General features: G+C 39.6%; 1 protein-coding gene and 1 long non-coding RNA gene across 2 annotated transcripts in view; one reads left to right on the top strand and one right to left on the bottom strand.

The window, feature by feature from the left end:
- Nucleotides 1-123: 123 nt before the first annotated feature.
- On the top strand, nt 124-24,929 carry LOC127467851 (uncharacterized). Its single transcript, XR_007903334.1, has 3 exons — nt 124-505; nt 1,414-1,509; nt 23,853-24,929. It is a non-coding gene; the product is annotated as an uncharacterized LOC127467851 (long non-coding RNA).
- Nucleotides 6,738-24,929, bottom strand: part of MAN1A2 (mannosidase alpha class 1A member 2) — a 134,291-nt gene continuing 116,099 nt past the window's right edge. Inside the window, exons 11-13 of the mRNA XM_051780282.1 lie at nt 21,478-21,650; nt 13,903-14,018; nt 6,738-11,403 (exon numbers count right to left, since the gene is read on the bottom strand). Of these exons, the coding sequence (XP_051636242.1) occupies nt 11,271-11,403; nt 13,903-14,018; nt 21,478-21,650 (422 nt within the window). The 3' untranslated portion in view covers nt 6,738-11,270. The remainder of the gene's footprint in view (nt 11,404-13,902; nt 14,019-21,477; nt 21,651-24,929) is intronic.

The raw sequence follows: 24,929 nt of genomic DNA, 5'->3' as shown, positions 1-24,929 counted from the left end.
TCCTCACTCACTCCGTGAAGCCCAATTTAATATTCTGATTGTGGAATTTCTGTCTTCACAAGGTCTGCACTTTTATCACAAATAACACAGTTCAAGGTTTCTGGTGCAGATTGCCTGCTACTGGGTACACTGGACTCAGACAAACGGAGGCAAATGATTAACCTGATACATCACGTGAAGCATTCATACAACTAATTTTCATCTCACCTCCTCTCCTGCTAACATTCTCAGGTGCTTTGCAACCCAAGTCTAGCCCTCTTACAAGGCAAAATTTCACAGTGTAGCTTTAAGAGAATGGCTTGATTCATCTATTTCAAGAAAAGGTCTCTAATTATTGCTCCAGTGGGAGTGATGCCATGTGTAGCTGTGACAACAGAACAGTTAGAGCACAGCTGAGATAGCGTCTGGAAGGTCTCAAACTCAGAGTGCCACTGTCTAGTTTCTGTTCTTGTCTGAGGACAAACTGGTTCATACACTGGAAGTCTGCATGGGTGTGTACAAGCAGGTAGGTAGCACAGGATCAAAGAATCCACAGGTTTGTCCCTTCCCTCCTTCCTTCAGCACTCCTGCAGCAAGAGGTGGAATCATAGGTGATAGAGTTGAGGTAAAGTGTATAAATCCTGTTCATTATTCACTTTTGAGTGGAAAAATTATCCTGCTCCTATAAGCATCTGTGGAAGAATCCAAAAGTAATTGTGAGACTCACAGTTATGTCACGGAACATTTTATGTGCATGTCATGCTATTGAGAGTTGTGTTTTATACTTGGTTATTGTAAGCCATCTCACTAAAAACAAGATGTTGCCAATTCTTTAAACCAGAACAGTCAACAGGATAAATTGTCTGGTATGTCTAGGGAATGAAGATCCATATCTGCTTCAGATTTAACTTTCAAAAAATTTTGCTTTCCAAAGCAAGTTGCCTTTAATTTGTAGCAATGCTCAGGGTGAGCTTAATGCAGCAGTGCCCACTCTTGATCATTTCATGGTACTGGAACTTCTGCCATATTGGGAGACATGCCAAGTCTTCTTTTTCTTTTATTTTTAAGCATGTTTTTCATCATTCTGAAAGAAAAGGAAAGGGCTTGGAAATATTAAACTCTCAGTGACTTAAAGGCTCAAGATTAAAAAAAAACCAACCAAAAATGAGGACATGGAAAAAGATCCTCAAACTTATTATTTAGAAGCAATCTCATAATTCTCGCAGCCTGACTCAAGAGTTCTTGAAAAATCTAGGTTGTCAAGCAGGTTAAGTACAGTCTTTTCTAAACAGGAGCCAGTTGAAATCTCACAGAGGTTACCAGATCCTCCTGATCAGGTGTTTCTGCACCCTCCCAGAAAGAAGGCTCTGCACAGTTCATGTCCACATCACAAACTCATCTCCATCCTTTGTGTTGATTTCCTGATCTGTTCAGGGCAGCCTGACGTGTCCCCTGCACTTGGCTGGCTGTTCTGAGCTTCGCTGATTCCTGAAACAGGGAACTTGGCACATCCTGGCAAGTTACACGGAGGTGAGCGAAGGATGTTCTGCATTTGTGAGGCAGACTGCAACTGTCTGACATTTGAACCTAATGTTCAAATGTCACCAATTTGGAAGTCAGTCTGACGCTATTATCAAAACCAAATCATGACTTTCAAATTTTGAGCTGACCAGCCTGGATATGCCTTGAACACAGAATACAGCAGGGAACAGAGAGGTGAGGACCAGATCACACCCAGCCACATCAGTACCCTTTTCCAACAGCTCAAGCTGGCAGAGAAATTTCTACAGCAGGGGTAAAATATGGATGTGGGCAGAGCATCTTTCTGATGCAGCTAACAAGCATCTGGCACTGAATATAGCCTGTTCAGAGGGAACATCTCCAGGGCTACGTGCTGTGCTCTGTGAAGGGGTGGGTGTGCTTTCCCCATAGACTTCTATTAAGAAACAGCATGAGCAGGATCTGGAGGAAATTGGAGGCAGCATACTGAAAGGTTTACTTAGGCGACACACTGGAAAAGCAGCATCTGTGTATTATTTCAGCTAATAAAAAATGAATGTAACAATGTCTCCTGGATGTGGTGGTAAATTTTTCACTGTTGTCACTGAATTCATCAAAGTGTGCTTCACAGTAAAGCAATTAATTCCACAATTTGATGGCCGGTGTGTATTGAAAGAATTTGGGGATTATTTTCCTGTGGAAAATTTCCACTTTAGTTGCAAAATATCTAATGAGAACCTGAAAAGCTAACCTTGCAGTGATTCAAGTAGAAATACAGTGTCTGAGCTTGGCATAAGGTTTTAGCAGACAGTAATATTAGTTTGACAGAAATGGTTGCCCAAGAAATACTGGTTCTAAGATTTGAGCACACTAACAGCAATAATCCATGGATTCTTTGAAATTATTTCCCTGGCTAAAGTGTACAAAATGCATAACCACGTATCAGTGCAGATCTAAGAGTGCACTTGCAAAGATGCCAGAGAATTGTCAGGGAAATCCCTTAATGTGAACATTAATTAGTATAGAAATAACCCACAGACATAAAGCACCTCAAATAAGAATGGGATACCTACCCAAACAAAGGACAAAACGAGAATATAAATGGGTGCAACAGACAGTATCTTCAGAGATTATCTCTCTGAGGGTACTGATGATCTCCACTTATTTTGCTGTGTAAGAATCACTGGACAAAGGACTTCATTTGTGGTCTGCACCACTCTTTTTACTATCATATTCTTAGTTACTTGGTTTTTCTTCAAAAAAAGTCTTGAGATAAAAAGAGATTGGCGTCCTGTGAAGCACACTGTGCTTCAACACATTGCAATCTTTCTGATACAGCCACAGCAAATCAGTGTTGAAAGATCATTGGATAACCATGTTAGAAAACTTAACAAAGTATTTTGATGAATTTCTACTTATCATTACTCAATCAGTGTAGCAAACATGAACAAATTGCTCCCATCTATGAAGATATGAAAAGTTTTGGTGGGTTTTTTTTTGACCCACTGGCATTTTACACTTGCCCTGCCTTAGAAACAAATAACAGAACAAAGGAAAGGGATTTTGTAAATTCAGTTCTACATTCAGAGACCCCACAGGTGCTCTAGAATGCAGGACAGGAAAGGACCTCCTACATTCTTGATTCAGGTACATAAAATTGCAGGCAAGCACACATCATCTTCCCTTTCTTCAGCAGATAAACATGTTTTCTACTTCTAGGACCTCATCATCAGAAATGATTCAGACATTGCAGGTATCAATTTGTGTGGGGCTTTTTGTGGCAGGTTTGTGCTCCAGGAAAAACAGCTTTTTTTTTTCTCTCCCAGGATGATCTATCACTTGATGTTTTGTGGACAGCAGTTATCCCCTCTGTCAGCCTTTCATTTTGCCATGCTAAACTCTTTCACCTCTCCTGATGCCAACTGTCCATTCCCTGCTAAGCCTCAATACTCCTGTCTTACACCTGTTCCCCTGAGACAAGCCCTTCTAAATCCAGGTGACCAGAGCCATACACGGTATCTCAGATATGCTTTCTACTGGCACTTCTTTGCTTTCATCAGAAATACACTTTCAATGAATGGATGTTTTGCCAATGCCATGAGGCTCTTTGACAGAGCTTGTTCTGCACACTGACAGCCTCTATTGATTCAGTAAGTGACTGGACTAATTCCTAAGAACAATCCCCCTCCCTGGATGTCAAGGTCTATTAAATACAAAGATAACCACCAACAGCTCATGAAGCTGCATATCATTCCAAGGTACATTGGTAAAGTATCAATACTTACTTTCTTGCTCTTCTGTAGGAATTTGCTCTTGATCAGACTTGAGGTTAGACAGATCTTAGTTTTGACCCAGCACAACCATTTTTTAATTTTCATTTGCTTTTTTTCATCCTGCATTGGTGATCTGTGTATTATAACTGACTATACATTTTGTATTTTTTCATCGTTACTGATTTCAGACTGATGACATCCCAGATTATAGTGAAAAAGTTTGTTCTTAGTCCCTGGAGGAACAAGTTTGCATTTTGACTTTTTGTCTTCTACTGTTCCAGGCCTCTAGATTATCTGATCCTTCATTCTCTTTACTGACAATTCTTTCTAACTTTTTCCTACAAACAAATTCTTCTTGCCATTACAGAAGATTTGTCCTAGTACCAGGATTCAGTGACATTCATTAAAACACTTAGAAGTTTCCTTCTCCATTCTGTACATCCATTTCTCCTTTATCCAGTTCCTTATCACTGTGCAGCTCTTGTGTTCAACTTTATATTTTTCAGACAAATTAATCAAGGTGCACGACTGCATACATTACTGGAGTTCAGTTACATGAGATGTAACATACATCCTTCACCTGGAAAATGACAGATCTCATAAAAAGTAGCATCTGATTACCCTGAGAACTTTGGTATTTCAAGTTAATTCTGCATCTTCAGGGACTCTTTAACTCAAAACACATTCTGTGACCTCACAGATGGCTCAAGTTGAACCAGAAGCTCTGTAAAGGGATTCACAGGAATGCTGGACATGATCCACACACCAGTCATGGATGGGTCTATCTGTCCACATGGGAAATCTTCCAGCACCTCATCTCCTGGAACCCATGCCCAGGCCTCTGCCTCAGCTGCTGTAGCAGACTGCTGGCATCCACTTGTATTCTTTGAGACTTCCTCCACTGATTTCCTTGCTCAAGTAACAGCTTGGATTGGCGAACAGATGGGTGTGCAGACATACACAGCACCAGCTTGTGGAAGAGACAACTTGAGGACATTCTTCCATTTTGTTGCTGTATCATAATGCAGTTCATACAGGACTTCTGTGTGACCCCATACCAACACATCATGCTATTTTCCCAGTCATCCTTTTTGGTTTATATGGTAACAGATACACATCATACCTGTTGCCTGTGACTACTGGTACAATGCAAACCATGTAAGAAAGCAAACAGTGAAATTATTGGTACACATGGACGCACAGTGCTTTTTTCTTCCTCCTCAAATCCTTCCCCAAATTTTTATCTGGAAGTAAGTTTGACTGTATGAGTGACCGCTCTTCTCAAACCTTTTCACATGGGAGTTGGCTGAGTCTGAAATATTGTCAAAAAGACTCTTGCTCTTCACATTAAAAAGAAGAACACCATCAACAATCTTCACACATCCTACATGTGAAGCAGCACAGATAGAGTAATGCTTCCTTTTCAAAGCCCACAGAAAGCACTGAGAGAAGCCAACTCCCTGAACTACAAGATGAAGGCTAAAATTAGCCCATTAAAGGATTAATTTCAGGATTTTAAAATATAGCTAATTAATATGCATAGGAAAGGCACACGGTCTCCAGGAAGGAGCACACACAACCAGAGAGTCTGCAAGGGAAGGGAGGGGGGCGGGTGACATGCAGGCAGAGTGCCAAAGGAGAGATAAAAGAGGATATTCCCTATATATATCCCTTGGATAGAGAACATGCAAAAAAAAAAAGGGTGTTTCAGAAGAGGTAGAAGCAGAGGGGTGAAACACTTCACTGTTGAAGAGGCAGAGACAACGCAGTGTGACCACAAAGGATAGGATCCTGTGTGAAGAGCAGTGAGGACAGTTATGGAGTCTTCAGTATGGGCCAAAATGTTACACACAAGGACAGAGAGCCTGATGGTACCAGGGCACAAGGTTTTGTGTGTTAGGGCTCAGTGGTGGAGACACTGTGACGTGAATAGACATAAACATGCTTTGATACACAAAGTGAATTTTAGTGAGGTGGCTTAAGGGCTGAGCACACCACAGAGAGATCAATGGAAGCAAAAGCTGCTGCTTTGGTAGTGACTCTGCAGTTGGAAGCTAAGTGCATCATGAACATGCCTGCATGGAAAGCTAGGGAGCAACAGCTGAATGCAAAACTGGATCTCAAGACGGATGGCATGGCAGGGTGTGGACCTGGTGTCATGTGTTGCACTGGATTATGGCACTTCAGAAGCAATTTTCTCTTCTGAAGTAATACTGAAGTAGGTCACTGCAGCCTGAGGCTAAAGCACCCTCATTGGGTACAGCCTGGGAAAGCTGAGCACTTACACAGGACGCACAGGCTGGCAGTCATGAAAACAAGGTACCACATATGAGCAACATGGGTGACATCAGACAGTAAGGATTATCCACAGGTAGTGTGAATCAGAAAGCAAATCTGGTTATTCAGGGGCTGAACTGCAGAACAGAGAACTATAGCAGCAATTCCAGTGAATTTAAAGGTGTAGGGTGAAAACAGGCTCACTTGAAACCATTTCCTCATACCAATTTCCCCGTAAATAACATTTAAACAATTACAACTTTTTCCATTTCACAGAGGGAAGAGGAATGGACGGACAGACTTAACTGCCCAATTCACTGGCTACTTAGCCTCAAGAAAATCTGGAGTTTTAATCTGGTATTGTAAGAAAATTCCACTTTCACACAAGTTTGACAAAAGGGGAGAAATCTCATGATTTTGTGGGATTTCACTTTCACAGTCGCACAGAAACAGCCTCAGACTGCTGTGCATGCAGCTGCATCTTGAGAACAATCTGAGCACTACAGCAACCTGTTAGAAGCAAGCAAGGGGTACAGGGGTTTAATTTTGCAACAAGGGGTCTTGATACATGTTTAAGTTGACAAACTCCTTAGGAGAGCTGCAGGGGAGAGAAAAGTTGCAGCATCACCAAGCCTATGAAATAGGGTCAGCTTCACAGTTCAGTGCGCCAGGATGCTGCTGTTGGAGGCAAAGGACATAAACCACACCTTTTTCACTTAAAGACATTCTTTATTCAATCTTTTTTATATACAATATTATTTTTTTATCTGTAAAAAGTACATATGCAGGATTCCAGGTCAGAGGCAGAAGGTTTCCACATCAGAAGATAGACTTTTAACCTTTTATTATTTTGGAGGAAAAATAATCCGTCAGTTTTAGACAAAGCAAGAATAAAGGCAGAATGCAAATCCAACTTCCACCAAGCAATTAGGATTAAAGGCAACAATTCACTGTAACAAGTCAGGCTGTCTCCTCCAACTTTGGTGGTTCCCAACTCTTCTGGGCAATTACAGAGCAGTTTGTTAGAAGGTGCTGACAGCTGGAGCAGCTCGTGCTTATCATCTCTGCTACAGTCGTACGCACGTAACTTGCAAAAGAGCTTGGGGTTCCTCTTTATATGGCAACACAAACCCTTGAGTCAGAAGACTGTTTCTCAAAATTCAAGGAGCAAAAGAGGGATGTCTTATTCAGGGTGAACAGATCTCCCAACTACAGTACGGATCAAGAGCTTGTTTTCACTTTTCTCTGGTATCAAGAAGCCTGTTTCTTATTTGTCCCCTTAAAAACATGGACTAGACCTACCAGGCTCAGTTTGCCTCACCATTTTCTGTGGATGCCATTTTATATTGTTGATCCTTTCAATGTTAATGCTGTTAACCACCTCTCCATTCAAACTAAGGAGAGTCACATTATGAAGGTTTATAAAGCATTTCCTCAGGGACAGAAGAGGGGATCATAAACAGCCCAACAGGGCTTTGCTTAGAGGATAGACCTTTAACCTTAAAGGATGGTATTAGAGGGAGTAGGTAATTACTGTCACTTTTTAGAATCCAGGTAACATTCAAATCCTGTAAAATACTGGTGGGTATACATCAGTCATTGGGAGGTAGAAGACAGTGATCCACAAATTTGGAGGATCATCAAAGGTGTGACTGGAACATGGAACTACTTGCTTTTCCTTTTACTCCAGGGCACCTACTGTTTTCCATACTTTTCTTACACATTCAGTTTTAAGGACTACATTGTGCAGCAAAATTAATACAGAATATCATTCAAGGGTTTTGTTTTTATTTAGAGGACAAAGCTAAGAAGCTGACTTCTTGACAGCAAGACACAGAAAGCTCCAGGGTTGTTAATGGAAGCTGCAGAAATCTGGCCTCTTTGAAAAGTCAAGCTGTAATTGTTAGAAAAAAATTTACTGCTGGCAGATCCTGACCAACAGGCAAGTTTGAGGCTTGGATTAGGAAAAGAACCATACATCCTTGTTTTGACTGCATGCAAACAGGAAGTAGACAATTCTGGGATTTCCAGGCTCTTGCCCAAGTCCAGTGTGCCAAAAAATGTACATGATTTTCTGTTCTTTATTTCATTCTGTAAGGGGAAAGGGTATTGTAGAAATTGGTAAAATGGGACAACTACCTAAAGAAAATGAGGATTGTTTTGTTAGAGAGTACAGTGCAAGACTCAGAAACAACTAGGACTAGAAAGTCATTTTGTGCTTAAATTTACACTTTTATCTTCAAGAAAGTAAGTCAGCAGCAACATAATGAAAATGGCAATATTCTGCTGTACCTTATGTACCCAGAGGCAAAACAGTCTGAACTTTGGGTTGCACGTAATACCATTCTGCAGATCAGAACCTACTTTTCTGTGAAGGACTTAGAACAAGGGCACATCACTTCAGTCAGAAGTTTCAATATATGTGGTGCTTGGTTATTATGCACAAATCTCACTCAGAACCCATTACCTCCAAACTCTGTTTGATCTAGGAAATCTCAGGATGAGATTCATGAATGACATAGTAATTAGTCCTTAAAATGCATTATTTTTGATAGACTATGCACATCATTAACTTCTGGAGGGAAAGGACAGTTGATATTTTAAAGAGTGATAAAGTAGAAACTGACTGCTGTTGGGGTGACTGGAAAATAAGAAACAAGTCCTTTATTTGGTACCTGCTGCTTATCTACACAAAGAAGAAATAGCAGTACTGTACATCTGCTTTGAGAAAAATACCATCCCATAACAGGAAATGGCTTAGTCCTCAATTCAAGGATTCCTGTGGCAGTGAGTTGACCCATTGGGATTCATGGAGGAATTAATTTGAAGGGTTGCTCTTTAATTCACAAGAGGAGGATGGAAGAGCAGCAACAATAAGGAGTTTGCTGTTCTGGGGACTCCAGAATTCTGTCCTGGACCTTCCTCTGAACAGACTGGCAGCCATTCTACATCTGCATTTACTAGGATGTGTATGGGGATGGCTTTATGGGTTGCTTTTATTTTTCTCTCTTTTTTTTTTTTCAAATAGAACAGAAGAGTCTGCTTTTCCTCTTTCTCCTTTGTACCTGGAGAGATTCAGGAGAACAAGGCAATTGAGTGCAGTTTTTAACAAATAACAGTTCTCATGGGACTGGAAAAACAATTTGAAAACACAACGTATTTGAACTTTGGAAAATGAAAAATGACGAGTTCTTCAGTGAATTACTGAATAATAATTAGAAAAATAAATTAATGTGGGACCAGTAAGAAGAATCCATTTATTAACCTACTTCTAATTTTAAATTAAAAAATACTGGATCAGTATTATTTACTATACTAATTACTTCATCAGTTCTCAAATTATTTTCAAGATACAGCTGCAATTACTGTAACTAAGTAACTAGTATTAAGATACAAAGGTTGAGATTGGAGCTTGTGGCCAGCTCCATGTCTTCTTCCTATTAAACTAAAGTAACTGGCTGGAAAAAAGCATCTGATGGCATTTTTATTTAGATCATGTGATGATTTCTATATCTAAGTTAGTGTCATAGACAAATGAGGAATAATTTTAGGGGGGAAACTCTACAGTCAGATATAATATGATAGGGAAAAAGGTTTTTATATATAAAACTGCATATAAAAACATTTTTGAGGGGGCAAAATAGCATCCTCCCCCTTTAGATCTGATGGTGTACTGCTGTAGCTAACTGAAGAGTTGATCTATGTCTGAAAACATCATAAAGATTTTTTAAAGACTCAATCTGTGCATGAATTAGGAGGGCAAGGAGCACCTAAAAGCTGTTCTTCAGCAAAGGGGCCAGTCATCGTGGCAAAAAGATCTGAGAGCTATACAGGGGAATAAAAAGAATAATTTGAGTTGGAATAAGAGTAGGAAGAGATTGTGAAGGACAAAACTGAAAAGACACAAAAGCTGAAAAGACCTGAAAAAAACAAACTTCTTTTGGTAAATAAGTGAAGACTGAAGCAGACTCCATTTAAGTGATACTGTCCAGCCCAGCCATGGAGTACTTGAAAATAATGCCATGCAAGTAGCAGCACCTCATTCCTCATAAATTAATGAAAGAAGAGACTCTTCAGTTTCTTTTTCCATTCATATGTAAGAGATGTTAAGTTGCTTCCAAAGAAGATCATGTTGCATTTGTACTGGAGCCCCCAGAAGAACAGCAAGTTTTGTAAACTAAATCAAAGGCAATTTTAGGCTTCTGTCATAAACAACCTTCAAAGAAGGTTCTGTGAATAGAATTCAAAGAATGAAATGTAACTTTTAGGAAAAATCTAGATTGTGTAGAATAATATAAAGCAACAAACTCCAGCTGCTTAGCTCAAGGAGAGCTTTTTTTAGTTCCATATGTACCCTTCTATATAAATCACGAGATTGTTTTTCTTAAGTTGTCATCTCTGTTTATTTAGCTAAAAGAACCATGACTGAGAATGGTTTTTTTCATGTGACATGATTTGTGAGGAAGGGAAGCTTAGGCTCCTTCCTACCCCTGTGATATGCTCCAGACTCTGTGACTGTAGCTTGCCAAATGAACTAAGCCCACGCTGCTGACAGTGAACTACAAACCAAATGCTTACTAATTGTTTTTTCTTTTTGGATATAAGCATTATTTTGAAAAGGGAAAATGAGGAGGCAGTACTGTTTATAGTTTAGAGTTTAGCTTTAATAGCTTAGAGGCCCTGAGAATGGCTGCCAGTCTGGACAAACAGATGCTCCTTAGAAAATTCAGACAGGTACAGAAAAAAGTTCAAATCCTGGTGCTGCTGGTGTAGTGATGTCGCTTTTTGTTTTTGTTTCGTTCATGCCATCATTAAAAAAAAGAAAAAAAAAAAGAAAACCTAGGTATTTGGAACCCACCCGATCTGAAGAGGTGACTGGTGTGTTGTTCCTTGCAACAGTGAACAGCAGCAGCAAGTTCCTCTCCCCAGATGGGAAAGCCTCTTCTTCCTTAAGCTGCTGCATTAATATTATCAGTAGATTCCATGTCTTGCTAGGGTTCAAAGCATGTGAAGTCTCTGTCCTGCAAAAATCACGCTGACGTGTTTTGGTCATGTATAAAACAGAACTTTTAACTTATCTATATGTTGAAGAGCTTCATTTCTCACGCTGGTACTTGCTTGACTTGGAGGTCTAGTTTTACCAAGCGTCTGTCTGTCTCCTCTCCTGCTTAAAGTCTCAAGTGGTCCATGTAAACAAAACAGAGCTGAAAACAGTCTCTCTTCCTCCTCATAGAGCTGTTTTTATCGATATGCAGGATTTCCTGACAGTGTGGTGTTGGCTAAATGTAAAACAGGCAGAGGATGAGCTTCTGTGTTAAAAACCCAGTTGTCTAATGGTAGAAGATCATCGTTGGAGAAAAGCAGATACAAATACCTACAAATCAAGACAGAGAGGAAAATTGGGTATTAAAGCAGAGCAACAGGTAGGCAGGGGCAACACAGCAGTGTCAGGCCCGACCATTCAGCAGCTAAAGATATAAACAAATTACTTGCTCTCAACCTTTGTACAGCACCCACATAACCTCTCCTATTATAATGACCTGGTGAGTCATTTTTATTATGATCAAGGCCTTCAATGAAAAATTGTTATAAAGACAGCATTTTAATCTTTCCAAGAAACTTTTGTTTTTTGAGTCTCCTTTCCAAGACTTGCAATGGAAAACAAACATAAAGACACCAAGCACAAGGATTTGGAGGACAGGGGAGCAGAGAAGTAGTTGTCAAAAAACTCTTCTTAACAGAGTAAACCCACTTGGAAATTACTAATCCTCTTTAAGCTAAATCAAAGATTTCACAGCAGCACAAGAAAAGCCACTAAGCCATGGCAGATACTTGACTTGTCATCACTGTTCTGGAAGCTGGTTCAGCTTCTGGTGGGAGGATACGGGACTATATACTGTGCAGAGTGGTTTCATAAATGTTGTACATTGTAATGTAATGCAGAGGACATGAAGCATGTAACAAAATTAAGGTTATTGGACATACACGGGGAAAAAAGTATTTCTTGTTTCTTTTTTCTTAAGACACACTGTTGAATGTGGCTGTGCTACACACTGTAGGAGGTATTGGTAGCGAAGATTTCTGTCAAGACTTCTTAACTCAACTGCTAAAATTCAAGACATTTCCCTTGTTACAGAAAAACTGACTGTGTGAGTGCAAGCACAACACCATGGTGTACAGGACCTCTCATCTCCTGCTGCAGCTTGCTTTCCCATCATCCAGAAAAAGACAAGTCTTGCAGCACTTGACAAGGAAGGGGTGTCATTCCCATTAGTGGGTTCTGTCACATCCAGAATGTGCATACACACTGTTCTGCTGTTACTTCATGCTCTCTCCATCAGACACTGGTAGTGTCTGCTGCCTACAGTCATGTGTCACTGCCTGATCATTTCTCCCACTGCCTTTATTTGCCAGCTCTATCCACAGCACAACCCAGTCAGTGGAGCACTACTTTTTCCTCTCTTCCTCACCAATTAACTGTTTACGGATAAAAATTTCTTGCTGAGATGATTCCATTTTGTTGTGCATATCTCTTTCTCCACACTTTTCATTTGTCTTTAAAGCATCATGCCTTTCCCTTCCTCAATACTCCTGCCTTGCTCTCTCCTCTGCAGCTCTATAAACTCTCTTTTGCCACAGCAGCAATGTTTCATCTTACTCAAACTCACTTCCTCGTTTGATTCACACTTTTTCTTTGAATAACTGAAGCAACCTGTTTCTACATCTTGCTCCTTCCCACTCAACAGGTACCTTCTTGCCAGGTACTGCCCAAAACTCTCATAATTTCCTGTGTTATCCTTAATGATTCAAAGTATCTGAGCAGCAATAATGCATGTTTGGGAGAGTTATCAATTTTGAATTTAAGGGGAATGAAAATGCAGAAGTGATCATTAATAGCAGAAAAGATTACAGCGGGCATTCCATAACACACATTTTATGCCCCTCTTCTAAGGGATATCTTCATTTTCCTCATGGCATCACACCCATTATGTCTTTATTTTTTGAGCTATCTTGACCTTCTGTTCTCTATTTTATCTCAATGTGAAACCAGTTTCTGTTTTGGCTATGCCAATTGCATCACTGTCAAACATCTAACATCCAGCTTTTCAATAAAACTTTGTTTTGTCCCACAGTCAGGAAATTATCCAAACCAAAAGCCAATAAAAATTTCTGAGTTCTCTCCTAGAACTGCTACCTTCTGCAATGCTTGCACTACAGTATATCCAGTTACTGAGTGACACATCAGTGAATTTTCAGATCTCCTTGTGATTATTTAAGATGCAGACAGATTCTGGTGATATATCAAAAGTCAGCCTTGTCACCACAGAAGTCCCTTAGGAGCAGATTTCATTCTCTGATTTGGCTTTTATAGGCAGATCAATCATACAACATCAGCTCCTGGGGAGGTATTGTTTCTCTGACTGGACCTGTTTGAAACTGCTGCCTCTCTCTTTGGGAACATAGCTTTTAGTCTCCAGAAAATGAACTTGAAGGATTAAATGAAATAAAATTTAAAAAGTCAACAGAGCAGGTAGCAGTACCTGACTTTCTTTTTATAATGATAACATAGGGAAAAAAAGTATTGTAATTATGTAGAGGAATTTGATAAGAAGCCAGCAGACGGACACTATTCCCTTACAGACAGTGAACTTGGAGCCCCTTCTTGTCAGTGAAACACATTGTGGTGCCTGAAATAGGCACCAGTACTGCCACTTGCAGGATCTGCTTTCTCCCCTGCTCCATTTTGTGCTCCCAGTACCACAAACTAATCTTCAGATACATCAGCTACAGCAAAAACTTGTTAAGCCACTGCATTCTTTTAGAGCTTAGATGCCAGCTTTTACCGGAAGATGCAGGAGTGAAGAAGACTTACTTCAAGGTTTCAGCAAGGAAAAAGCTCTGCTGTACGTCATCGTATGTAGGAGATGAGGAATAGACATCCTTGACACCAGAAAAGCCACCACTAACTCGGCAATACTTGTCAATTGCCTGCAAAGAGGAAGGGAAAAGACATACAGAATGTAATTGTAGAACAACGCTTGGGAACATTAAAGAATCAGGCTCGTTCAATAAAAGAGGTGGTTCTTTCCGTGCCACATTATTCTGCTGTGAATCTCCTTGTCAGAGGATGTTATGGATGTTAACAGTTCATGCTGACCAAAAAAAATAAAAAGGGACTGGACACATATAGAAGTAGCATCCTTCCAGGGCTACTAACAACACTGCATTTGGCAAACTGCTGCATGCTAAGAAAGTATTCCAGGGAAGAACACTTTCTTTCCTGGGTATTTGCTGTTGGCTGGTATTGATGACATGACAAGGACTTTTGCCCTGAGCTTGTACTGCTCCTCATAGCCAACACTGAGTAGAACATCCATCAGTCAAAAAAACGCAATATGTACTACTGTGTGCATAGGAAGATGACAAGCATCCCTGGATTTTGCAGCTGGAAGAGTCTGAAGAGTTATAGGAATTCTGTGACTAGTAGCCAGTCACAGAGACTTACTGAAAGTAGGAATAAAATACTGTACTCATCTTTAGCAACTGTTGATTTCATCTTATAAACTCTTCTAGCTGCTACTTTTTCCATACATTTCCATCTCCTACATATGCTTTTCTCTGTTTCCCCTTTATACAGCTGAAACTCAAGTCAGCTTGTGTGCTGGACTGCAGAAGAGCTCTTTTTCATTAAAGCATGAAGTTTAAAACTGTAAACATTCTATGCAGAAAGGGACCAATGGATCTGCAATTCACAAACCACCCAGCTCCAACACAGTACTGCAAAAAGCACAATGGAAGAGGAGGAGACTGGAAAGAACGTGTTAGTAGCTCAGGGCACCTCTCGCCTACGCTTTCATTATTCCACTCGCATGCACGACCTTACAGCACACAAGGATATCAGCCATTAAAACCAGCTCCAAAGAAACGACTCTGAAATGATTCACAGGTTATTTGTGCCTCCCTGCTGCTTTGACTGTGCTTCCTCAGCAGACACCAACTCTTTTAATAGATTCATGCAGGGACAGAAAAGGAACAGGGGTGAAGGAAAATGTTTGGCTTAGGATGTCTGTCATTACCAATGACTGAACGCAGCTACCTGTAGTTCAGTAATCTATGTTTCAGCTCATTAGCCTGCATGAAGTTTCTCTCCACATGGTGCTTTAGGCCCAGATTTTCGTTAATTCTGATTTTTGCTAGTTCTGCTCAACAGAAGCTGAGGGGAGTCAAGGCAGGGGAGGAAATAAGTTTTGAATGATGTGCCTTTTATGCAGAGAAAACAGATTCAATCAAAGCTACCTCTTCAAGGTCCTTACTATTGCCTTTGCATACTAGAAATACTGAGAAACAGAGAGGAATTTTCCATTGGACAAATGCACAAGGAATGCTAGCAGATGCCATCACCGAAATCAGGATGAAAAGTGAAAAGTTGAGCAAGATACCTAGGGCAGTAAGTCATAGCACATCAGGTACGACAGCTAACCTCCTGCTAGTATACACTCTTACTCTGTAGAAATGTGAGACTGTTCATAGAAAAAAGAATAATCCAGCCTGGACAAAGTTCTTTCAAGTTCCTAAAGAGCAAGGTTTTTAAAGAAGCAAGAGGAGCTTATGCCAAGAAAGATACAGTATTTCTGGGCAAAATCTAATTCTCACTCTAATTCCTTATCTCAAGCACAGTTTTCTCCAAGTTTGGATGGAAATCATTGCTTTTTTGTTGGGACCTGAGTCTAAAAGGAGGAAGTGTCTGGATGAATTCTTTTCAGATCCAGTTACTGGTGCAGGTTAGAGCTACACTGAGACTATTCACACGCTGGGATTTGGGTTGACCAGGTTTTTTCTACAGTCTGGAGAGAAAGGTGTACATGACACATCTAGTTCAACAGCTCAGCCAACTTCAGAAGAAATAATGCCTGTGCTGTTTATGGAACCATTTGCATATTCCTCCCCAGAAGTCCTACAGCCCCTAGGCAGGTGTCATATGAATAAACAAGAGCCAAAGTACTTTTCCTTTATAGGCAGGAAAGAAAGTGCCTCCTCTTGCCACTATCCCCTTTTTATAATACTGCAGAACACAACCTTGCCTCTGCTCTGAGAAAGCTCCAATGGTTCCAACTCCTGCGAGAATTTTAGCATTCGGAGTCTGATCATGCAGGAGTTTCTCTAGTCAACCATTCAGCAACCCTGATGCTGTGTGCCACAGCTTGGAGAGGTGAAACTTGCTAGTGACTATGGCAAATGGAAAACAAGGAATAAATGGTACCACTGTTAGGACCCCGTCTCTTTCCTCCTAAAGAATTAAATCCCCATGTCAGTGTAAGAGACAAGACTTGTTTATTTTGGAGAGTGTAGATAATGCATAGCATTGAGATCCTGCTCTGTGCTGTAAAGGCCTCATGCTTGGGTAACTACATGCAACGCTGGTGAAGCTAGCAGGCCTACAAGCCTGGAGAAAGAAAAAATGTGATCTGTATTTACTTTTTTTTTCCTTATGACGACCAAGTAGCCTTGTACCTTCAGAAATTTCTCTTTGGGAAGGCAGACTCTGGCTTAACTTGTGTTCAGAATGGGCAAAGGATTTACCCTGGTTGATCAGAGTTCTAGGCAGTACAGGTCATAATGAACTGCAGAGGAAAAAAGCCTCTGAAAGACTGCTATACAGTTATTCATCCAAATGTAAAATTTTAAAATATAAACAAATAAATTGTCCTTCATTCAGACATGTACAGAACTTCAGGACACTAGCTGAAAAACTTGGTGCCGTAGACAAGCTGCTCAAATGCCACTTGAAATTTGCAGTGTACTGCTTTCACACAGACCTCAGAGTACTCAGTGTAGCGGCACCTGATTTGCCACTCGGATATACTTTCACTCAAGAGCCGAAGCCCAGTCTGCTGACGAAACAATGTTAAATTTACTGCGCCCCAGAATACAGAGAAGCCTTAGATGACTGGAAGGGTATTAAGGTAATGCTACCATTACGAGGCTTTGGCAGACAATAATTTTACGATGGCACACCTGATGTTAGTTCCAATCAATTACAGAAACACGTTTAAATATACAGAAGAATTAGAGGATAATTGGCAACATGGTTTTATAGAAAACTGTTTTGCTCACAAGCTTGATTTCATTCCTTGAGAACTACAAATTTGACAAATAAAGGTAACTGCAGACCTGTAATAAACTTAAATGCTTCTAAGGCAATTGACATAAAGATATTATGAGAAGACAAGGCAGCACTACACCATTCCAATATAATTCAATTTAAAGCTGACTGACAGTGCTCTAAGAACAAACTGTTAATGCAAAATCATCACGAAATAGAGCTGCTTTTCACAGAGATCCACAAGGAGCAGCCTGAAGTTTTATCAATCACTGCAACACTGCTGCTGGCAAAAATGACATGAGTAAATAACAGCAGACAGTGTAATCTGGAGGTAACTGGGTGCCAAAGAAAATGAGTTTCATATAGTCCTAAATCTAGTCATAATGGCTGTGTAAGGGCAGAACCAGGCTAGCCTGGCAGGTAGAGACACTTCAAAGACTTCCGTGGCCACATAAGACCATTTAGTCTGAGTTCCTCCTAGCTTATTGTGGCAGATGCACACACGGGGATGGTAGAAAGTAGCAGGGATGTAGTTTTATTTTTGCACAGGGCTGTGGATGAAGTCAAAACTGGAATATGCAATTCTAGAATTCATTTTTAGAAAAGGATGATGAACTAATGCAGGTGCAGGCATTTGGAGAAAATACTTTACAGTGAGAGACAATACAATTTGTTTAGCATCTTAAGTAGAGTCAGTAGTAAGCTTATTACAATCTATGAAAACTCTTTGGAAAGAAAACATGAGGAAAATAAAAAACATTTTAATATGGAATAGGAAGTCATAGGAAAATCCAGTGATTGAGAGCTGAAACCAAGCAAATTCAAATGGGAAATAAAGTGTGGGGTTTTTTTCACAGCAGAATTAATTAAATAATCAAACAAACTACCAAAAGAAGTGGATTTTGTAGTTTCATCTATTCAGATTAGAACAGAAGAATATGCAACAGTGTACTCTTGACAAATACATGTGTCTCAGGTCAAAAATGACACAAACTGAAATTTCAGTGCCTGAAATGTACAGGGAGGTCAGAGCTGACCTCAGTTCCTTTGAAATAAAATTTGAGGGTCCTCTAGATTGGACCCCAGCTCCCTCAGTTCCTCTGAGGGTGTTGCATGTGTGACTTTTCTTGACTATGCTAACAACATGCCCATAAAAACTGTGCCAGTTTCTTCACCAGCTGTGGTACTTACAGCTTCTAACCCATGAGACTGTGAAACCATGTTTCTTTTGCCTCCAACCTATGTCTGGTTCTTTTCTGTCTACTGTACCTCATTAGATAGGATCAGAATGGCTTGGGTTGGAAGGACCTTAAAGATCATTTAGTTCCAACCCCTCTACCATGGGCAGGGATGCCACTCACCAGATCAGGTTGCTTGGAGCCCCATCCAACTCGGTCCTGAACATTTCCAGGGACAGGACTTCCAAAACCTCTCTGGGCAAACTGTTCTACTGCTTCATCACCCCCAGCAGAGAATTTCTTCCTCACATCTAATCTGAATCTATCTTCTTTCAGTTTAAAACCATTGCACTTTGTCCTGTCACTATTCCTCATATAAGAACTCCATCTCTCTCATTTTTATGAGCCCCCTTCAGGTACTGGAAGACTGCAATGAGTTCTCCTCAAAGCCTTCTCTTCTCCACGTTAAACAACCCCAGCTCTCTCAGACTATCTTCATAGGAGAGATGCTCCTGCCCTCTGATCATCTTCCTGGACCTCCCCTGAACCTGCTCTACGAGGCCCACATTCTTCTTCTGCTGTGGGTATTTTCATTTCATTTTACCATCAATCCACAATTGTCCTGAAATTAGCCCAAGCTTGAGGTCTTGACTATTATTCTCACTGTTAGTAGAAACTCTGAACCTCTGCAGCCTTTGTGGTACAATCCTACTTAGTCAGATACAGAAGTCCACAAAAAATATTTGAACCTTTCATTCACACAGCTTAGATTAGTAATTGGCTTTACATGCCTATTGTGAAGTGGTGGCTCTTATTGCTTTCAAATAATCAACCTAAAAAGGATTTTAGTAATTTTCTGTATTTACCCTGAATATCTTGCATGCATATTTCTGTAATACTTCAGCCAGCCCCCCAGCACACCATCAGCCAATTTGGCTGGCCCAATACAATTGAGATGAACGTTGTCTCTAGTGTTAAGTATAGTATCAAGGAGAATTAGCCTTTTATTATTAGGAAAGAGAGATCCTGTCACAGGGATTTATGATCACTGAGGAAATGTGAGATTGAACTTCCTGTTTTGCCCACCCCAGAGACACTGGATTTGACAAGATGTGACAAAACAGGCCTTGGACAAAGCACAGCATCTGCATTAAAGTGCCCAAGTTTTGTCCAAAAATCTAGATAACAAAGACAAAAAGAAGCTGTGAATGGTGAAATAGATAAAGTACAGTACAATGATCTGCACACACACAGAGTCCAGCTCCCTGTGCAGATTCTTATTATAAAAAGCAGAGAGATCTGGGCTGGGACTGCTAAGAAACTTTAGAAATGCAGTTATTTAAAAGCCAGGTGATTCTGCAAAGTATCCTGGAACATCTCTGAAGAATTCTTAAAATGACAGAGGCAGACATCCAACAAATCGGTGAACTAACCCAAATCCATTCTGGCAGGGATGTAATCATCCATTCGAAGAAGCAAACAAGGGAGACCACAAGAACTCAGCCATCAAACACCAAGTTACACCATGTTCAGTGTAGAAAAATAAAGCTATTTAGAACTCAGAAACAAAACTCCATTTCCTAAAAAGTTCAAAAGAAGATGAAGAAACTGTCTTCACCACGAGAAGTCTGTAATACTGATTGCCAAGTATGCTTCAGAGGTTGAAAGGCAAAAGGAAAGCAAATTCAGACAGTGATGTACAAGAGCAGTAAGCCAACTGCTCTGTGTGTCCCACCAGATTCTTCTCTATTTATAAGTGGAGAAATAAACACAGCCAGATCTGTGTAGGGTACAGAAGAAGCAAAAGTAGTGAGTAGGTGTGAGGAATAAACACAAGAAATTATTTTCTGTGCACAGTGAACAGAAAACCCTGGGGAAGAAAAAGTTTCAAGCTTCTGTATCAGTATGAGGGTGGGGTAAGAAAATCTGTAATTGTGGGAAGGAGGGGTTTGCAAAACTATTTATGAAGAGATCAAAAATATTTTATGGCTATGTTGGATAAAGAAATCTTTTATTAGGGAAACAAGCAAAAGAAGGTATTCTGTAAGGACAGAGGCAATTAGCACACAGGCTGCTTGATTTGCAGAACTTTGATGTAGGTTGACAGAAGGATAAAATAAAATCCTATCCCTAACACAGAGAAAACTGGAGGCAGAGGGGAGGATGGGAGGGTTTGTTTTGAAAGCATTAACAGGACCAAGATATGAAAGCAAATGGAGAAAACTGAACAAAACACAATTAAAAGATATGCTTTGCAGTGGGCTTAAGAGACTGATACTGTACTGAAAACCCTTATATTTGTAAATTCTTTAACCTAGCACAAAGCACCCAATCTCAGCTTAGATCATCCAGCCATAGTTTCTGGTAGGAGCTGGTGTTTGATGTTTTGGAGACAGCAGCAATGCATTCTGGAATACAAGCGTGACAAATGTGGAACCTCTCTCCAGAATAACGTAATGCTGGTTGTAACAAAACAGACTGCAGTGCAAAACCTCACTAAGACTATGACACAACCATAATATACTTGGATTCTTAAAATATTTGGACTCTTCTACATGGTTGCAACTGTGCTGAGGGACAGATAATAACGAACTTGGCTAAGTATTCTGAACCTGCCTTAACTATCTTCCACTTGATGAATACAGGCATCTCAACAGATCTCTTCCTCCAAGTACTTCGTCTCAGTCTCTTGCATCTGGAGCGAAACTGGTTTTCACCTGCAAAATAAAGCTTATCCAGCCCCCTTTGTCTCTTCCTTTGCTCTTTCCTCATCTCGTTTGGTTGTAGTCAAAATATTTCATTACTGTCTTGTTATCTTTAATGTTTATTCTCATCTCTGAAACTGGTTTTGAGCTGTTTCCAAAGACTGCTGGAGCGGTAGCAGGGAAGCAGAGGAGCTCTCGGGGGCTGTGGACTACTGATAACAGTAGGAGTCATGACCAGTGGATTCTATTTCCATGCCTAAAACTCATGACCTGTATAATGCTGAATGCATCTCTAAACTGTGCATCTGATTCAGCAGCTGTGAAACAGCAGTAACTGTGTGCAGCCCCTTAGTTTGCAAGAAATCACGACAATCAATTTGAAGTGTTTCAGTACCACAAGAATAAAGTGGTTACAAAGGAAAAATACACAAAATTAAATTAGAGATAATTAATACAGTTACCTGTGTTGCCTCCCAGCCCCACTGCCTGTACTTGGGATCATGGGTGAATCTCCACATATACCAGTAGGTCTCAATCACTTCTGGCCTTAGGATATAATACTTCTCATTCTGCCGCACTGCCACTGCCTCTACACCACCATCAAATTTGAATGCTTCTGGGCCCAGCTTTAATGCTGCAGAGGAAAGAAAAAAAAAAAAAAGTAAAGAAGAGTAAGAAAAATTTATTCCATACCAATCTTTGCAGGAAGGATGGGTAGGAGACTGCTATATCCCAAGCTTGTGAGAAAAACAGAAACTAGCTTGTCTTTAAGCAGTCTCATAAATATTTCCTATTGTTGAGGCCTATAATTTTTCTTATGAATAATTTATCCAATTCCTGTGAGAAAACTACCTATTTTGACAAGACTACAGTAATCTTCTTCAAAAATAATGAAATGCTAAGAATATAAACACAGTAACACATTCGATTACAGGATAAAATTCAAGTGACCGACACCAGTTCTTTACAAGCAAAAGGGAAAAAAAAAAAGGTCAACAGAGGTTTTGATGTCCTTTGATCCTATCTAGCACAGCAGGACAAGATCTTGGAACTAAACCAGGTAGCACCATCCCAAATAATCTGTATCTTTACCTAAGCTGTTGGTTTAAGGAAGTGCTGCAAGGCCACTGTAACTGATATGTTTCATGCTGTGATTCTCAAGTTTAAGGTTTATAACTGGGCAATGAAGTCTTAACTACACCTGAAAATAAATCTCCAAACTATGAGATTCTCTATTTCAGCCCTTAAAGGAAGTTGTAAAGGTCTTGTGCCAGCATCTGGAAGACTATTCATATAAAAACAAGGTACCTGTAGAAAAACTGTCTATAATAAGAAGTTGCAATCATATATGTATTTTATTATACAGCTACATATTATTCCTCAAATCCAACATTAATAATGCACTTTTATCTACAGCTGCACCTCACCTTTTGTTTTGGCAGAGAATTTTTAAGGCACTGAACTCTGAAGCTGCACTCCAGCTAATTAACTGTGTAATTCCTATGGGCTAGAGGTTCAAATTAGCCATTGTCTCATGGGTCTGAAAGGGGAACCTTAGAATACTACAATGAAAAATGTGAGCAACTCCCAGTGCATGCCCCAGCAGAAAATCTCCAAAAGAAGTTCCTTAACTTTCTTGTTTCAAGGGAGTATGGTGCTGGATGCCAAAAGAAAGAAGCACCATGTGTTTTCAGCCACATACACTCCATCAAGAAACGCTTAAGGTACTTCTTTCAAAATGGACCACCTTATCAGTTTCAGTACAAAAATTACACAAATTTCACTGCAAAACGATAGGTTAGATACAGAGTTCTACCTATCCAAAATTAAGAATATAAGAATGGTCATACTAGACCAGACGGAGTTCTTTCTGTTTCAGAATTATGTTTCCAACAATGCCCACCATCAGACATAGATGGGGAAGTGGAAGAACAGGGGCAGCATATGAGATAGCTTTTTCTAGCTTTCCTACCAGTCTCTAAGTTTTTGAGCTCGAGGCTTCTCCAAAACTAGACATATTTTTTTTATGTGGTCAGTAATTCTTAATAGATTTATTTCTCAAGTACTTATCTGATGTGCCCTTAAACCTGTCCCTTTTCCACATTGAATAATACTATCCAATTCTGCTGTGACTTGAATGGAAACTGTTCCAAGCCTTTAGTTTTTCTTCCTGCCTTTCTCCACAACTCTTCCAATTCTATTATATCCTTTGTAAAATGAGAGGACCAGCCTGAATATAGCAAAAAAAGTGCAGCCAAGATGAATACAGTGACATAATGACATCTTCTATTTTGTTCTTTCTCATTTTGTTTTTCCTGAGCTGACATTTTCATAATCTCAAGAGCAATTTCCCAAATTATAATGGTCAGTTAACAGCTCATCATTTAATATGTGAGGTTAGAAATAATTTTTTCATAGCTTCTTCACTTTATATTTAACTACACTGAATTTAATTTAGTAATTTATTATGCAATTATTCAACCTCAAAAGATCCTTGTGTAGTGCTTTCTTTGTTATTATTGGCACATGTACCTTACTGTTCATGGTCTTTTCTGATAATTTATATATGTATATATATTATTTATATACATATTAAAATGTAAATATACTATACATTTACACACAGGTGTATTAATATACTGTACTTTTATAAACATTTAACACATAATGTATATAAATACACTATATATTTTACACATCTATACACATATGTGTATAAACATGTATCAAATATATCAAAGTACCACTGGTTAACCACCATTTATCCATTGCAAGGGCAGACTATTTACCTCTACCCTGTTTGTTATACTATACCCATTTTTTTACCTCCATGCAGGTACTTTCTGCTTATGCAGCAGCTGCTTAACGTCCCTAACAGGCCTTAGTAAAATACTTCTGAAAAAGCCTTTTGGAAATCAGGTAAACATGACAACTACTTTACTCTAATCCGCCAAAGCAGCTGGATTTCAGGCAGTTTTGGTGACACATCATCTACAGAAACTGTGATGCCTTCTCTTGCTTGTAGCCTGTTTGTGCATTAAATCTTTAATTATTTACTCATACCTATGTCTAATGCTATTGGGCACTATCTCTGTACTTTTCTTCAGGTGTTTATTTCACCAAACTCTTTTATGAAGCTTTCCAAAGGCACTATATCCCCTTGCTAACCTGTTGTCTATCTCTCCATCAATCTTACCATCCGAGGAGATGAGGCTACCTAGGTAACTAAACATGATCACCAGGTATATACTGCAATTTATTATAAGCATCCTAGGAAGACACAAGAAAGGATAGCTCTAGTTGGTTTCTCTAAAGAAAAGAGCTGCCTATCCCCAGCACAGTCTCAGTACCTTTCTGTCTCTTCTGGGGATGCTAAATTGGGCAAGAGTTCTCCCAAGTCCATAGGAAAAACAGATTGACTCTCCCCTTTGCTGGCTGAAACATAAACCTATCAGCTGAACCAGGATGACTGTCTTCCCTCTGAAAGAGGTTTTTTTCTGCAATCATCTAGTTCTGTCATTAAAGTGTACAATTAAATCTCAAATCCTGCTGTTAAAGCATAATGAAGAAGTTGACATTTTGCACATGTAAGTTCTTTATTTTCTTTGAAAAATCAGTCCAGAAAATAAAAACCAAAACACCCAAACAAAAACAATCCACATTCCTGGGACTGCATGACTGAATAAAAGAAAATGAGGGCATTGCAAATTTATAGCTGTCTGTATAACTTTCAGTCTTGCTTGCATGTTCCTATAAGGTCATTAAATATGTAATCAAAACTTTTATCTCCCCCATCTTTTGACTTATTTAGGATACAGAATAAGCATCTGAAGGAATAAAATTAGGTCTACTCAAACAACTGTAAATTTAGCATTGCTTATTTTTAAATGTCGAATTAAACATTTAAATGCAA

The sequence above is a fragment of the Manacus candei genome, unplaced genomic scaffold (genome assembly GCF_025592945.1).
Source record: "Manacus candei isolate 608988 ecotype Guabito, Panama unplaced genomic scaffold, ASM2559294v1 h1tg000014l, whole genome shotgun sequence".
NCBI lineage: Eukaryota > Metazoa > Chordata > Aves > Passeriformes > Pipridae > Manacus > Manacus candei.
The sequence above is the reverse complement of the archived record's forward strand: the minus strand, read 5'-3'. Positions and strand labels throughout refer to the sequence as shown.